At 41.3% G+C, this 13755-nt stretch overlaps 1 protein-coding gene across 1 annotated transcript; it reads left to right on the top strand.

The window, feature by feature from the left end:
* Positions 1 to 4327: 4327 nt before the first annotated feature.
* On the top strand, positions 4328 to 13755 carry LOC118772635 (vitellogenin-like). Its single transcript, XM_036521149.1, has 35 exons — positions 4328 to 4367; positions 4586 to 4606; positions 4742 to 4893; positions 5079 to 5330; positions 5416 to 5577; positions 5661 to 5809; positions 5928 to 6078; positions 6204 to 6361; positions 6491 to 6656; positions 6746 to 6871; positions 6962 to 7180; positions 7308 to 7525; positions 7617 to 7714; positions 7836 to 7960; positions 8055 to 8153; positions 8302 to 8421; positions 8568 to 8757; positions 8856 to 8949; positions 9035 to 9220; positions 9410 to 9551; positions 9670 to 9886; positions 10025 to 10208; positions 10391 to 10676; positions 10806 to 10850; positions 10973 to 11164; positions 11272 to 11478; positions 11609 to 11751; positions 11856 to 11994; positions 12086 to 12215; positions 12384 to 12567; positions 12670 to 12758; positions 12880 to 12974; positions 13063 to 13228; positions 13307 to 13468; positions 13643 to 13755. Exons 1-35 carry the CDS (start codon positions 4328 to 4330, stop codon positions 13753 to 13755), a joined length of 5220 nt encoding a protein of 1739 aa, XP_036377042.1.

Raw genomic sequence — 13755 nt, forward strand, 5'->3', positions numbered from 1 at the left:
TTTGTTATACAATGATTCAAATTCACAAGTACACAAGGTACTTCAAAACAGGGCAAGAACTGTTTCAAACTGTTTGTCTCTAATGCCCTATCTATGGTTCTGGATTAAAGAAACTGAACCAATTACCTTGCTATGATAGAAACAATGGTGACTTATATTAATGCAGAAATGGTACATGGCCAACATTTAGGCAAGGCAGATCAATGGTATTGTAGAAACAATTCGCTCTGAAAGTGAAAATATTCCTCAGCAGGTACAGCAGTTATCTCTGGTATCAATTATCTCTGGTATTCAAATTTGTCTGTAATATTTGTATTAATTTAAAAGTTCTGTCCTTCCTATTTAGAAACCATTGCTTCAATGATATCTGGCTTGGTAAGACCTGACTGCAGTTATTGCCAAAAAACAAACAAATTTTTTAAATTAAATAAATCATACCAGTAATTATACCAGTGTAAACCCTTTAAGTAAACCATTTGTGAGGTAATGCATAACTCAAATAAGAGGCTTCTTCAGGATGCTTGGCTCTTCCCCCCCCCTCTCATAACTTCAAATCCCGGATACACCCACTGTCTGTCTTGGGCTTGGGAATGAGCTTCATGTTTTGGTTAGAACAGTTGAAACACCGGCCATCTTTTGTCTCAGACTGAGACCCACTTCTTCAGGCTATGCCTCAAGCGTGATCTTTTGTCCCTCTTGTATGTAACCAAATATATGTGGAAGTGTACTTCAGAGTGTTATGTAATTAGGTATGTGGAGGTTTATTTGCATGCTTGTGGTATATGTTAGTGTAGTATTTGGAATGGTATAGTCATTAATTCATACATATTGCCTTGCATTTATATGTCTATCTAGACACACATCTGTGATCTCAGCATTATGTTTGGCATTGACACTTGTTCATGTGTGGTTAGTGGTGTCTGTGTAATTTTTCATGCCTCGTTATAATATGCACTGTGTAAGTCACTCTGGATAGGACCATCTGCTAAATGAAATAACTCAAGGCATATGGAGTTGGAAATCAATCACAGGAGAAGGAGAGCAAGATATTTGTGAAGTGAGAGCAGAAGTTATTCAGAAGGCATGTGGTATTTCATATACTGACAGAAAAATCTGGTGCATCAGGTTGATGTAATTGTTCGGATGTGTCAGATAATTTCCATTGACAGTGTATAGTCCTAACTATGTCTATTCCTTCTTACATTCTGAAAAGGCTATTTTATATACTCAATCAAAAAAAGGTTTCAGTAGTGCTCCACTGTTAAAATACTATCTCTAATCGTAATACATCCCCTCAATTAAATCCTTGGATGACTGTTGATAATCTTGAACTCCAGAACAGAGTTACAAGCTTCAAACAGACTTGTGACTGCTCTCCCTTTTCTGTAGCCACCTAAGTAGCCTTGGCTGTGTAGTGAGGAATGAGCCACGGACCTCCCCTCAGCATCCAGACAGCTCCTTACAGTGTTTGTACTCCTTCCTATCATACTGTAGATTAACAAGGCTCAGCTGGAATCCAGACAGCCATATGTGCAGATACAAATTGAAATTAAGCCACATAAAAGTAACTTGGCAGGTTGCTACAGAAAGAAATCAAGGACTATTGCTAAATATACCACAGTTTGCTTAGCACATTTTGTAACAGTATGGGTTTCTTCCTACTAGAGAACCATCCAGCTGGCTAAGATACCTTTCATTCTTTTAATTTAATCAGGAGGCTAAGAAATGGAATGATCTCAAAATCCCACACAAATGTTAACTCTCTCAGGAAGATGGGGCAACAAATTTAATCTCCATTAGCCAACCACTATAACCCCATAATGACAATGCATAAGACAGGGCATATTAAGTTGAGTACAGTCATTTTTAGATTGTATGCCAAACACACATCTCAGTCACTGTAGGGTCACATGGTGAAGCTGAAAAAAGGATATGTCAATAACCCAAATCATCAATCAAAATTTAAGACACTATTGACTGCACTCAGTATAAATTCTCAGATAGCTATCTCAAACTTAAGACCTCAATCTACATGAACTTTTGTGGTTTGAACTCAAGAAAGCTATTCACAAACAAGGACCAAAAGGTCTTTAACAAGTGGGCAGGGGGAATCCAGTTGCAGAGACAACACAGTAGCACAGATGAGTTGTAAAGAAACAAAGTAATGTTACTGGAGACTCAAAAACAACAAGCTTTGCACACAGGAAACACACAAAGCAAGACAGATCAAGACTGAGCAGGGAACCAAGTCACAGGCAAGGTTTATATAGGCCACCAAAAAAGTGGAGAGACTAACTACAGACAGTTAAAAACGATTAACTAGATTAGGCAAGTTACAAGCAGGAGGACCTCTGGTGGAAGTTCACGGAAGCAGCAGGCAACAGGGCCAGACAGGCTTTTATGAGGACGCCTGCTGGTTGTTGCAGGAAGCAGTCTCTGAAACCCTGACAAGGTCTGAAGAACCTAAATCAATTCTTGACAAATGGTGAAAAATCCACCATCTGAATAGCCAGAATATAATAAAATACAGGACAGGAAATGTCTTGCCAGTGTAATCCTCTACAAAAGAAGATTTACAAATTATTAAGGGCTGTAAATAAATATAAAATCTCTGAACAATATATTTGTTTTGTGTGATGACATTTTTAATGTTTAGAGATCTGCCTCTCTCTCTCCTCTCTCTCTCTCTCTATATATATATATATATAGACAAGTGGTGCCACAAGAAACAGAACCAAGTGCCTGGAGTTTGCGAAAGGTCACTAGAATTATGACTGGAAGAGAGTGCTATGGTCAGATGAGACCAAAATTGAACTTTTTGGCCAGGCACACCATCGGCAAAAGAAGAATGCATACAAGGTGAAGCACCTCATACCTACTGTCAAATATGGAGGTGAGTCACTGATGTTTTGGGGAGGTTTTGCTGCCAGCGGTCCAGGGGCACTAGTTAAGATCAATGGCCTAATGAATTCCACGATGTACCATGAAAATTTGGCAGAAAATCTGGCTGTCACTGCTAGGAGACTGAGACTTGGTCATAGGTGGATTTTCCAGTGGGACAATGACCCCAAACATACATCAAAATTCATACAGAAATGGAAAAACAAAATCTATGTTTTGCAATGGCCTTCCCAGACTTTGGACTTAAATTCCATCGAAAACTTTTGGTCTAAACTGAAGAGGGCAGTCTATAAGTGCAAACCCAAGGATATCAATGATCTTGAAAAGTTCTGCGTGGAGGAATGGCCAAAATGTGTTCTCTAACCATATCACAAATTATGGGAAAAGACTTAGGGCTGTCATCTTTGGCAAGGGAGGTTGTGCAAAGTATTAAACCAGGGGCGCCAATAATTGTGAAACCTGTTTTTTGGACAAATAAATTTATTTGAAAACTGTAAGACTTTGGTTGATTTCATTTAATCATTTAACCATTAATAAAGCACACTATTTTGTGAATGATGAATGTATATCAGTTTACATTATACAAATCTAGTTAAATTTATGAAACCACGCTCACTGCAATAGGCTACAAACCTACAATGCCTATTTCTGTGCCTTGTATCAACAATGGTCATTTTGACCCCAGAGTTGTTAGCTTATGCCAACGTTTATTTTTGTCTTGTGCAAAACAAATAATCATTCAGTCTGGGGTTCAATGGCAAAGCATTTCAAAAAATGTATCAATTGAATTCAAAGATACTGTATATCAAACTGCAAATGACACTTCAAATTCACTTGATTAAATATGTTACTCAAGGACAAAGCACATGGCTGATAATAAATGCAAACCTTTATTTTAATACCTGCTAATTCAATCAAACAGAATCAAATGCATTATATAATATATATATATAATTTTATTCCTTTCAAACAGTACGGTATGTTATATAACTTTGAATAAAATTCATATGAATGACAGCTGGCCAAGATTCAATAGCATAGCTAACACCAATAAAAGTATGTAAGATAATTTGTAGAGGCATTTTGCACATCTGCTTGTTTCAAATTTCACAGTTGAGAAAATACATAATAACAGGTTTAATTTCAGTTAAATATTCATCAAGGGTATCATGTCAAACATTATTTCAATTTGGACATTGAGCCTGACCTGTCAAAGAAGCAGACAGAAGAGAACAAGTTAACCTAACCTTGCACGGTCACCCTCACTATCAGACATTTGTCCAATTATTTTACTTGATTATATTTACAATACAAGGTGAATTTGGAAAAATGTAGTTAATGATACATCTTCTGATGACTGCAAAGTCAGCAAAGAATCTCCTATAAAAGGCATTCTGTTTCCAACCATCTTCACATCCCACCAGCCATGAGAACGGTTGTTCTTGCCCTGACTCTGGCCCTTGTGGGTAAGTATATTGAAGGATAAATTATAATTTTTTTGCTTCTGCCTATGTGAAAAAGTTTACTGACTTCATCTTATGCAATATTCTGCTGGGTCTAACATCAGTCATAAATGGTACCTTGATAGAATTTTTTTAAAAATCAAGACAAAATTATTACAGGGATAATATTGTTAACATGTTAATCACCATTTTAAAGAGATCTTTTTTTTATTTGCTTGCAGCGGGTCACCAGATTAAGCTTGGTGAGTATCAAAGTTATTTAAAATTTGTTAATGTATATGTTAATGTATGTCAGTTGTGATTTAATTGTAGTTTATTACATAAGACATTTTAAAGCAAGACCATTCTTCATTAGAAAGTGATGACTGTTGTTACAGCACCAGAATTTGCCACCAGTAAGACCTATGTGTACAAGTATGAAGCAGTGATCATGGGTGGTCTGCCTGAGGCGGGCCTGGCCAGGGCTGGAGTGAAAGTTACCAGCAAGGTTCTCATCAGTGCAGTTGCCCAGAACACCTACCTGCTGAAGGTAAAACTCACTAAAAGTATACATCGTAAGACAATTGTAATGAAAAACTTGGAGTACATTGATACATTTAGTATAAACAACCATGAAAATGTACCTACTGTCTTTTAAATGACAAAATTTGATTTGATCAAATGCAGTGTCCATGACAACAGAATTCTTACCTAATTAAAATATTGTCTTCCCAGCTCATGGACCCTCAGATCTTTGAGTACAGTGGCATCTGGCCCAAGGATCCATTTGTACCAGCTGCAAAGCTAACTGAGGCCCTCGCTGCTCAGCTGCTAATTCCCATCAAATTTGAGTACACTAATGGTGTCGTGGGGAAGGTGTTTGCCCCCGCTGATGTCTCTGCAACTGTTCTGAATGTCCACAGAGGTATCCTGAACATACTTCAGCTCAACATCAAACAGACCCAGAACGTGTATGAGTTGCAAGAGGTGAGAACTCAAGCTCAAGGAGCAAAGTTGAACTCAATAGAAATGTTCCTGACTGGTCACTCATTCCATGCCCTCTGTTTACCAGGCTGGAGCTCAAGGAGTCTGCAAGACAGACTATGTGATCAGTGAGGATGCAAAGGCAGATCTCATTTATATCACCAAGTCCAAAGATCTGAACAACTGCGAGGAGAGAATAATGAAGGATATTGGTATGGCATACATGGAGACATGTGCCCGCTGTCAACAGGTAAGGCTAATATGAACTGTAGAGAACTCTGACAAAGTTCCATGCAACTCATGAAAGCTCACCACACTGCTTTCTCTACACAGAGAGGAAAGAACATGAGGGGAGCTGCAGCCTACAACTATGTGATGGAGCGCACTGCAAGTGGAGCTGTAATTAAAGAGGCCACTGTTAAGGAGCTTCATCAGTTCACGCCTTTCAATGAGATGGCTGGGGCTGCCCAAATGGAAGCAAGGTAAAACTGCAAAGCTAGGCACTAGCAAAATTGATCAGAAATGAGCACCGATACTTAGAAAATATTTACTTGTTTTGTTATTTCAAATAGTTATTATTTCTTTCATTTTCATATACAGACAAATCCTTGCATTCCTTGAGTTCCAAGCAGATGCCGTTAGGCCCATTCATGCAGACTACCTGGCTCGTGGGTCTTTGGCTTATGAGTTTGCATCTGAGATACTCCAGACTCCCATTCAACTCATAAGGATCAGTAATGCACACACTCAGGTATAGTGGCTGTGTTTATACATTCACCTGTTGAAATATATTATCCTACTGCTTAGAAAAACAGAGAGTTTGATTTTTTTGGAATGCTCGTAATGATTCATTGTTTCACATTCTGACCTTTGTAGATTGTTGAAATCCTGAATCATCTGGTAACATACAATGTGGCTGCGGTCCATGAAGATGCTCCTCTGAAGTTTGTAGAGCTGGTCCAGCTACTCCGTGTAGCTACGTACGAGAACATTGAAGGCATCTGGGCTCAATTCAAGGAGAAACCAGCACACAGGTAATTTTCTAGAGAAACATTACCATATACTTCCTTGGCATTATAAAACTAAGCAAGCTTTCTTTTTGACAACTTTGTAGTAACAGGAAATGGATGTGTGAATGATCACATGAAACTTTCATTCTTCAGGCGCTGGATCTTGGATGCCGTCCCTGCCATCGGAACAGTCCATGCTGTGAGATTCATCAAGGAGATGTTCCTGGCTGGTGAACTTACCACTGCTGAAAGTGCTCAGGCACTGCTAGCTGCTGTGCAAATGGTCAAGGCGGACATGGAAACCATTGACCTTGCAGCTGTGCGTAGTCCCATTCATCTCAGTGTTTAAGATCAGATTGATTTATGATTGGAAAAATTCTGAAAAACAATGTCTATTACCTCTTCCAGAGTCTGGTATTCAGCCCTCAAATTGAGAAAAACCGTGTTCTGCGTGAAATTGCCATGCTTGGTTACGGCTCCATGGTTTTCAAGTTCTGTGCTGCACACCCCACCTGCCCAGCTGATGTTCTGAAGGTATATGGGTATTTTGTATGGTTCTGCCATTAGCTACTGTAGTACAATTACTAGTGGGATTGACCATCTTCCCCAATCTCCTTTCCTCAGCCCGTTCATGACATTGCTGCTGAAGCTATTGCTAAAGCTGATGTGGCTGAGATCATCCTGGCAGTGAAAGTTCTGGGGAATGCTGGTCATCCTGCCAGTATCAAGACAATCATGAAGCTCCTGCCTGGATTTGGTCATGCAGCTGCTGCGCTCCCAGTCAGAGTTCATGTTGACGCTGTGATGGCCCTCAGGAACATTGCCAAACTGGAACGCAGAATGGCGAGTATTAATCGGTCTAAAGGCATATATAAAACGTATCATTATCTGCTCTCATTTTTATAAGCTGTGTCAGTACGTGAAGTTAACATGAGGCTTTTCTTTCAAATGTCCACTTGTTGTGTACCAGGTCCAGGAGGTGGCTGTACAACTGTTCATGGACAGAGCTTTGCATCCAGAGGTGCGCATGGTGGCCTGTGTTGTGCTGTTTGAGACCAGGCCAAGTATGGGTTTGGTGGCTGCAGTTGCTGACGCTCTAGCGAAGGAGGCCAGCCTGCAAGTTGCCAGCTTCACCTATTCCCACATGAAGGCTCTGACCAGGAGTACTGCCCCTGACCTTGCTCCTGTGTAAGAGCACATGTTCAATCATGCCTCTCACCACTACTTTCTCATCATAGATTTGATGAAAAAGTAATATTTCTCCTTTCTCTCTGTTCAGTGCTGCTGCCTGCAATGTTGCCGTCAAGATCCTGAGCCCCAAATTAGACAGACTGAGCTACCGTTTCAGCAAAGCTATCCATCTTGACAGTTACAACAGTAAGGATAATATAAAATCTGTGTAATGTTTATACCAGACACGAGGACATCATTACATCTTTTTGCTTGAGGTTATCCGTGAATTATTAAAAAACTAAGAATTGTTGCTTTCTGTTTAAAGCTCATCTGATGGCTGGTGCTGCTGCCAGTGCCTTCCTTGTCAATGATGCTGCCACCCTTTTGCCCAGGGCTGTTGTAGCCAAATTCCGTGCCTACATTGCTGGTGCAGCAGCTAATGTTCTGGAGGTGAGAATGAAATTTATGAAACATTGTTTCACTGTTTTATAGAGTGAGTAATTCTTTCAAGCTGAAATAAAATAAAATCCTCCCTCTGTACCAGCTTGGTGTTAGAACTGAAGGAATCCAGGAGGCTCTTCTGAAAGCACCTGCTGTTGCTGCTGCTGACAGGATCACAAAGATGAAGCGTGTCTTGAAGGCTGTAAGTGGCAGAGAAATTATTTTGGAAATGATTGGCTAAAAATCTTTAACTTTTGAGTAAACTGGAAAGCTATACAAGAGATTTTAAGGTGTCCTTGAACAATCATTTCAGCTTCTTCAAATTCAATGTACACTGCTTTTCCTGACAGCTCACAGACTGGAAGGCTGCACCAGCGAATGAGCCATTGGCTTCAATGTATTTCAAGCTGTTCGGTCAAGAAATTGCCTTTGTAAACATTGACAAGGCCATCATTGACCAGGCAATACAGGTATGTAATATAATGTTTCGGTTAAAGGTGGTAATGTGTGTATATTATTCTACCTTCGTACCTAAACGTAATTTCTGGGTTTTGTACGAAAACACTGTCAACTGCAAATGAGATGAAATAGGCTCCTTTGATGTGATTGAATGCAGGTTACTACCGGAAGCGCTGCACATCATATAATGGTGAAGCATGCACTGAACACGCTGCAGTCTGGAGCTGCATTCCAGTGGGCTAAGCCCCTGCTGGCAGCAGAGGTGCGTCGTATCTTCCCAACTTCTGCTGGTGTCCCCATGGAAGTGAGTCTATACACTGCTGCTGTTGCTGCTGCTGCAGTTAAGGGTAAGCAGTTCACAAAAAAAGACAGAAGTTTCCCTGCTATATCTTGTAACTGAGAGGGTTTTCTGCTCTTCCATTCTAATCTATCTTTATGTTGACAGTCAGAGCCACCATGACACCTGCACCCGCTGAAGCCTTCCATGTCGCTCAGCTGTTGAACACTAACATTGAACTAGACGCTGACATCGCACCAAGGTAGAGTCAAGGACTGTTGGCTAAGATGGCAAAATGGTCAGGTTACACGGGGTTATTTTATCACCCGTTTCTCTGCTTCCTGCAGCATTGCCATGCACACATTTGCAGTGATGGGAGTGAATACTGCCTTCATTCAGGCTGCAGTTATGGCCAAAGCCAAAGTGCACACAACCATCCCTCTGAAGTTTGCTGCAAGAATCGACATCGCTGAAGGCATCTTCAAGGTTGAGGCCTTGCCTGCTCAGGCTCCGGAACACATTGCGGCTGTGCGGTATGCAGCCTTTAACTACTTTTCAGAAAATAATGCTTAAATAGTTTCAAGAGAATCTGACCTACATTGGGGTGGGAACCTATTGCTGCAATTAAAAATTAACTACTTGAACAATATATTTCCTGCTAGAACACTTCATCAGTCTTAAAATGCATCATGGATAATACACTTAACATATTTTTTCAACAGTGTTGGAACCTTTGCTGTGGCAAGAAATGTAGAAGATGTTGCAGCAGCTAAAAGAGTTGCAATATTGCCTGCAGCTCTTGCAGCCCAGCTGTCCAAGGAGAAATTCACATCTAAAGCAGCCGTTTCTATTGCTAGTGGATTGGTAAGGCAAAGATAAATATTTGCATTGTTAAAATCACTGCAATAGTTGTAGGAAACATACATTAAATGTGGTCTTGTGCACAACTAATCATACCTTGTTCTCTCTGTCTGGTTTTCAGTCAGCATCATCAGAAATCATTTACACTGATATAACTGCCAGTGCCAGGCCCAAAGTGGCTATTTCAGCTAAAGTTCACGAAGCACTGTGTGCCACATTCACTACCTTTGGATTGAAAGCGTGCGTTGAGGTTGCCTCCATGAACGCTGCGTTCATCAGAAACTGTCCTCTTTACAAACTGGTTGGAGAGCATGCAGTCACAGTTGCTGTGAAACCAGGTATATTGTAAAGATGTGTACTCAGACAGATAATACGCCAGTCAGAACCAAACATGTAATAGTCATTTAAATGAATGATTGCTTCTGCTTCCTTCCTTGCCATATTGAAGTTATCTGGAACAAATTCTCTTGCAGTAGCTGCTGAAGCAGCCATTGAAAAAGTGGAGATTGAAATCCAGCTTGGACCCAAGGCAGCATCAAAAATCATCAGAATAATCAGCCTGAAGGATGCTGTGGAAGCTCCAGAGGGAAAGACTGTCCTGCTTAAACTGAGGAAGATTCTGGAAACTGGAGCAGTGAGTAATTTTGGTTTACAAATCACGTGATCCATAACTTAAATCAATAGTCTTTCATTCTGAACATGCTAGTTAATATATGTATAAATAAGTAATGTCAACAAACAATATAAACCTTCTCTGGCATTTCTATTGTTGTTAGATCTAAAAATATTGATGAACATTCATAGCGAAGATTCATGTTTATGTTTTTCTCTCTGCAGAGGAGAAACCGTACCAGTTCTTCCTCCAGCTCAAGTAGCTCTGCCACAGCCAGCGTCAGCAAGAGTTCCTCCAGCTCCTCCAGCTCGTCCTCCTCTTCAGCTGCTTCTCGTCACAAGAAAAACAGCAAACATGTGGCCAGTGGCAGCAAGATCATCAGGAGAAGCAGCAGCAGCAGCAGTAGCAGCAGGAAGCGCAAGTCGGCCTCAAAGAAGATCAGTTCCAGAGCTTGGAGTGTCAGCAGCTCTATCAGTAGCTCTGTCAGCAGCCGTATCTCCAGCCGCATGTCTAGGGTGAGGCGTCCATCCCCCAGCTGTGGTTTGAGGGAATCACTCACTGCTCAGATGATACATCCAAATTAATTCCATTTGGTCAATTACTTGAAGGAAACTGCAAACTTAACCTGTCACTTTCTTTTACAGGCTGAAATCTACGACTACAAGTTCACCAAACACCACATCCATCAGGTAATAATTTTAGGACACAAAATTCAGTACGTGTACATGTCACTACTCTGGGTTTTTGAACGCTATGAATATGGATAAGCCATATTAATGATATGAGATGACTGTCTCCCTCTGGCTTGCAGCACACAATCTCTAGAGGTGTCTCCAAGGCCATGGTGTCCTCCAGTTCCAGAAGCAAGAGTGTGAGCAGCAGCGTCAGTAGCAGCGCCCGCAGCGGCATCCGCGGCAGAGTCAACAGCAGGGTCAGCAGCAGTGTGAGCAGCAGCGTGAGCAGCAGGAGCAGTGCTTCCAGCTTTGAGGCCATTTACAAAAAGGTACAGGCTATCTGTAACTCCTCATGTACTCCTTATACATTGCAGACTCAGCACACTGGTCAGGAATCATCAACCTCAATGTGCTGCCCCTTTTTCTGCTCCCACAGAATAGATACCTCGGAGATACTGAGCAGCCTGCCGCTGTGATCATTATCCGTGCAGTGAGGGCTGATGCAAAGATGCAGGGATACCAAATTGCTGCCTATATGGATGCTGCTGCTAACAGGGTTCAAGTCATCATGGCTACTCTTGCCGAAAATGAAAACTGGAAGATGTGCGCTGATGGTATCCTACTGAGCAGACACAAAGCCATGGTGAGAGAAATTGCCTTCAATCAGAGAATACTGACACAGTAGTACCTCTGTGACATTAGCCTGATTTATCCTGAACCCCTATGCCCCCATTAACCTCACTATCTTTAATGCATGATTTTGCTCTCTTAAGGCCAAGGTTGCCTGGGGAGCAGAATGCCAGGAGTATGCAGCAGTGATAAAGGCCGAGACTGGTCTTCTGGGTGCAAGCCCTGCAGCCCGCCTGAAGCTGAAGTGGCACAAGATTCCTCGCGCTGTTAAGCACTACTCAAAGATGTAAAAAATTATCCCCACTTTGCAAGATTTGGTGCTTTTCCAACATATACTGTGGAAATCTTGAGCCTTAATTGAGCCCTCTTTTTGCTTCTCACTCCATATAGGCTCTCTGCCTATATCCCTGGTGCTGCTTTGATGGCTGGTTTGAGTGAGGGCAGACCATATAACAGAGGGAGACAGATCAAATTGACTGTGGCTGCCACCTCTGAGAGGACCATTAATCTGATCTTGAAAACACCAAGGGTAATGTACATGTTTAACATATTTGCAGGATTTTACATGGATGCCATTCTGGGTTCTTTGAGACAAATTGCTGTTTGTTTGTTTTCTGTAGATGACTCTTTATAAACTGGCTATGTACCTCCCCATTGCCCTGCCTTTCGGAGCTGAAGCAACTGCCCATGCAAACCTGGAACAGAATATTGCTGAGAGAATTCACAATATGTATGCTGAAGCCAATGCAGGTTGGCAGTAATGATAGAAGATTTTTACCTTCAGTTGCTTAAACTGCATTAATTTATACTCATTTTAATTTTGATTTTTGATATTTAATCAGTATAAATACTATTCAACTTATGAACACTACTACTACTATTACTATTAAATTGAAATTAACTTTTGCATTCTTGCAGCAAAATGCAGCCTGACCAATGACACACTGACTACATTCAACAACAGACGATACAGGAATGAAATGCCCATTTCCTGCTACCAAGTTCTGGCTCAGGATTGCACACCAGAGCTGAAGTTTATGGTTCTGATGAAGAAAGATCAGGCCTCTGAACAGAACCACATCACTGTGAAACTCGCAGACCTGTTAGTAAAGCTCATACTCACCTCCATGTTTCTCGACTGAAGCAACACAGCTGCATTGTATTTCACCATGTTCTAAGATGCCCACTTGCTGATCTCTTCCAGTGATGTTGATCTGTACCCCAGTGACAGCGGAGCACTGATGAAGATCAACGGCATGCAAGTTCCAAGCCTTCCATATGAACATCCTACAGGTTCATGCTTGCTATCTTAAATCTTATATATGGGTGGAGATTCAATGTTCCAGAAACGTACATTTTCTTTTCCATCTCGTTATAACAGATTATACATTCTTTTTTCTTTTTGTGCCTACAGGATCAATCCTCATCAGACAGAATGGCGATGGCCTTTCCCTCTATGCTGCCAGCCATGGTCTACATGAGGTGTACTTTGACAAGAACATGTGGAAGGTGACCATAAGTCCATTTGTAAACATGTTCTGTACAGGCATCTTTCAAATTTAGCATAGCTAATTCTTCGAACAATCTTGCCACTTAGGTTCAAGTTGTTGACTGGATGAAGGGTCAGACTTGTGGAATCTGTGGAAAGGCTGATGGTGAAGTAAGACAGGAATTCCGCACTCCCAACGGACGCCTGACCAAGAGTGCACTCAGCTTTGCCCATTCCTGGGTTCTTCCTGCAGAAAGCTGCCGTGACAACAACCGTAAGTATCTCCACAACATCAGTAATCAGGTCTCATGAAAGCTTGACTTGTTGACAAATTTCCCTTTCTCTGATCCAGAGTGCCGAATGAAGCTGGAGTCAGTGAAGCTTGAGAAGCAGATGATCTTGGATGGACAGGAGTCTAAATGCTATTCTGTTGACCCTGTGCTTCGCTGTCTGCCTGGCTGCCACCCACTGAGGACCACCCCTGTCACTGTTGGCTTCCACTGCCTCCCCATTGGTGAGTTCCAATCATATATGGAGAAAGGGTACTCATAGCTACTAAATGCTTTTTGGTGAAACAATTCAGATTCAGTGATAGCAATTTAATAAGAGTTTAGTCTTATAGAGTTGTTCAGCATTGTCTTGTATTTATTATTGCTGGTCTGATTTCTGGTTTCTTTTCCAATTCCAGAATCCAATGTGAACAGGTCTGAGGGTCTGAGCAGTATCAGGGAGAAGAGTGTGGACCTCAAGGAAACAGTCAACGCACATTTGGCCTGTCGCTGTACAGAACAGTGTGCTTAA

This window comes from Megalops cyprinoides, chromosome 2, assembly GCF_013368585.1.
Source record: "Megalops cyprinoides isolate fMegCyp1 chromosome 2, fMegCyp1.pri, whole genome shotgun sequence".
NCBI lineage: Eukaryota > Metazoa > Chordata > Actinopteri > Elopiformes > Megalopidae > Megalops > Megalops cyprinoides.

Coding starts and splice junctions, on each gene's coding strand:
- LOC118772635 (XM_036521149.1), top strand. CDS start 4,328: ATGAGAACGGTTGTTCTTGCCCTGACTCTGGCCCTTGTGG. Junction 8,950..9,034: donor GACGCTGACATCGCACCAAG/GTAGAGTCAAGG, acceptor TGCTTCCTGCAG/CATTGCCATGCACACATTTG. Junction 12,975..13,062: donor TTGACAAGAACATGTGGAAG/GTGACCATAAGT, acceptor CTTGCCACTTAG/GTTCAAGTTGTTGACTGGAT.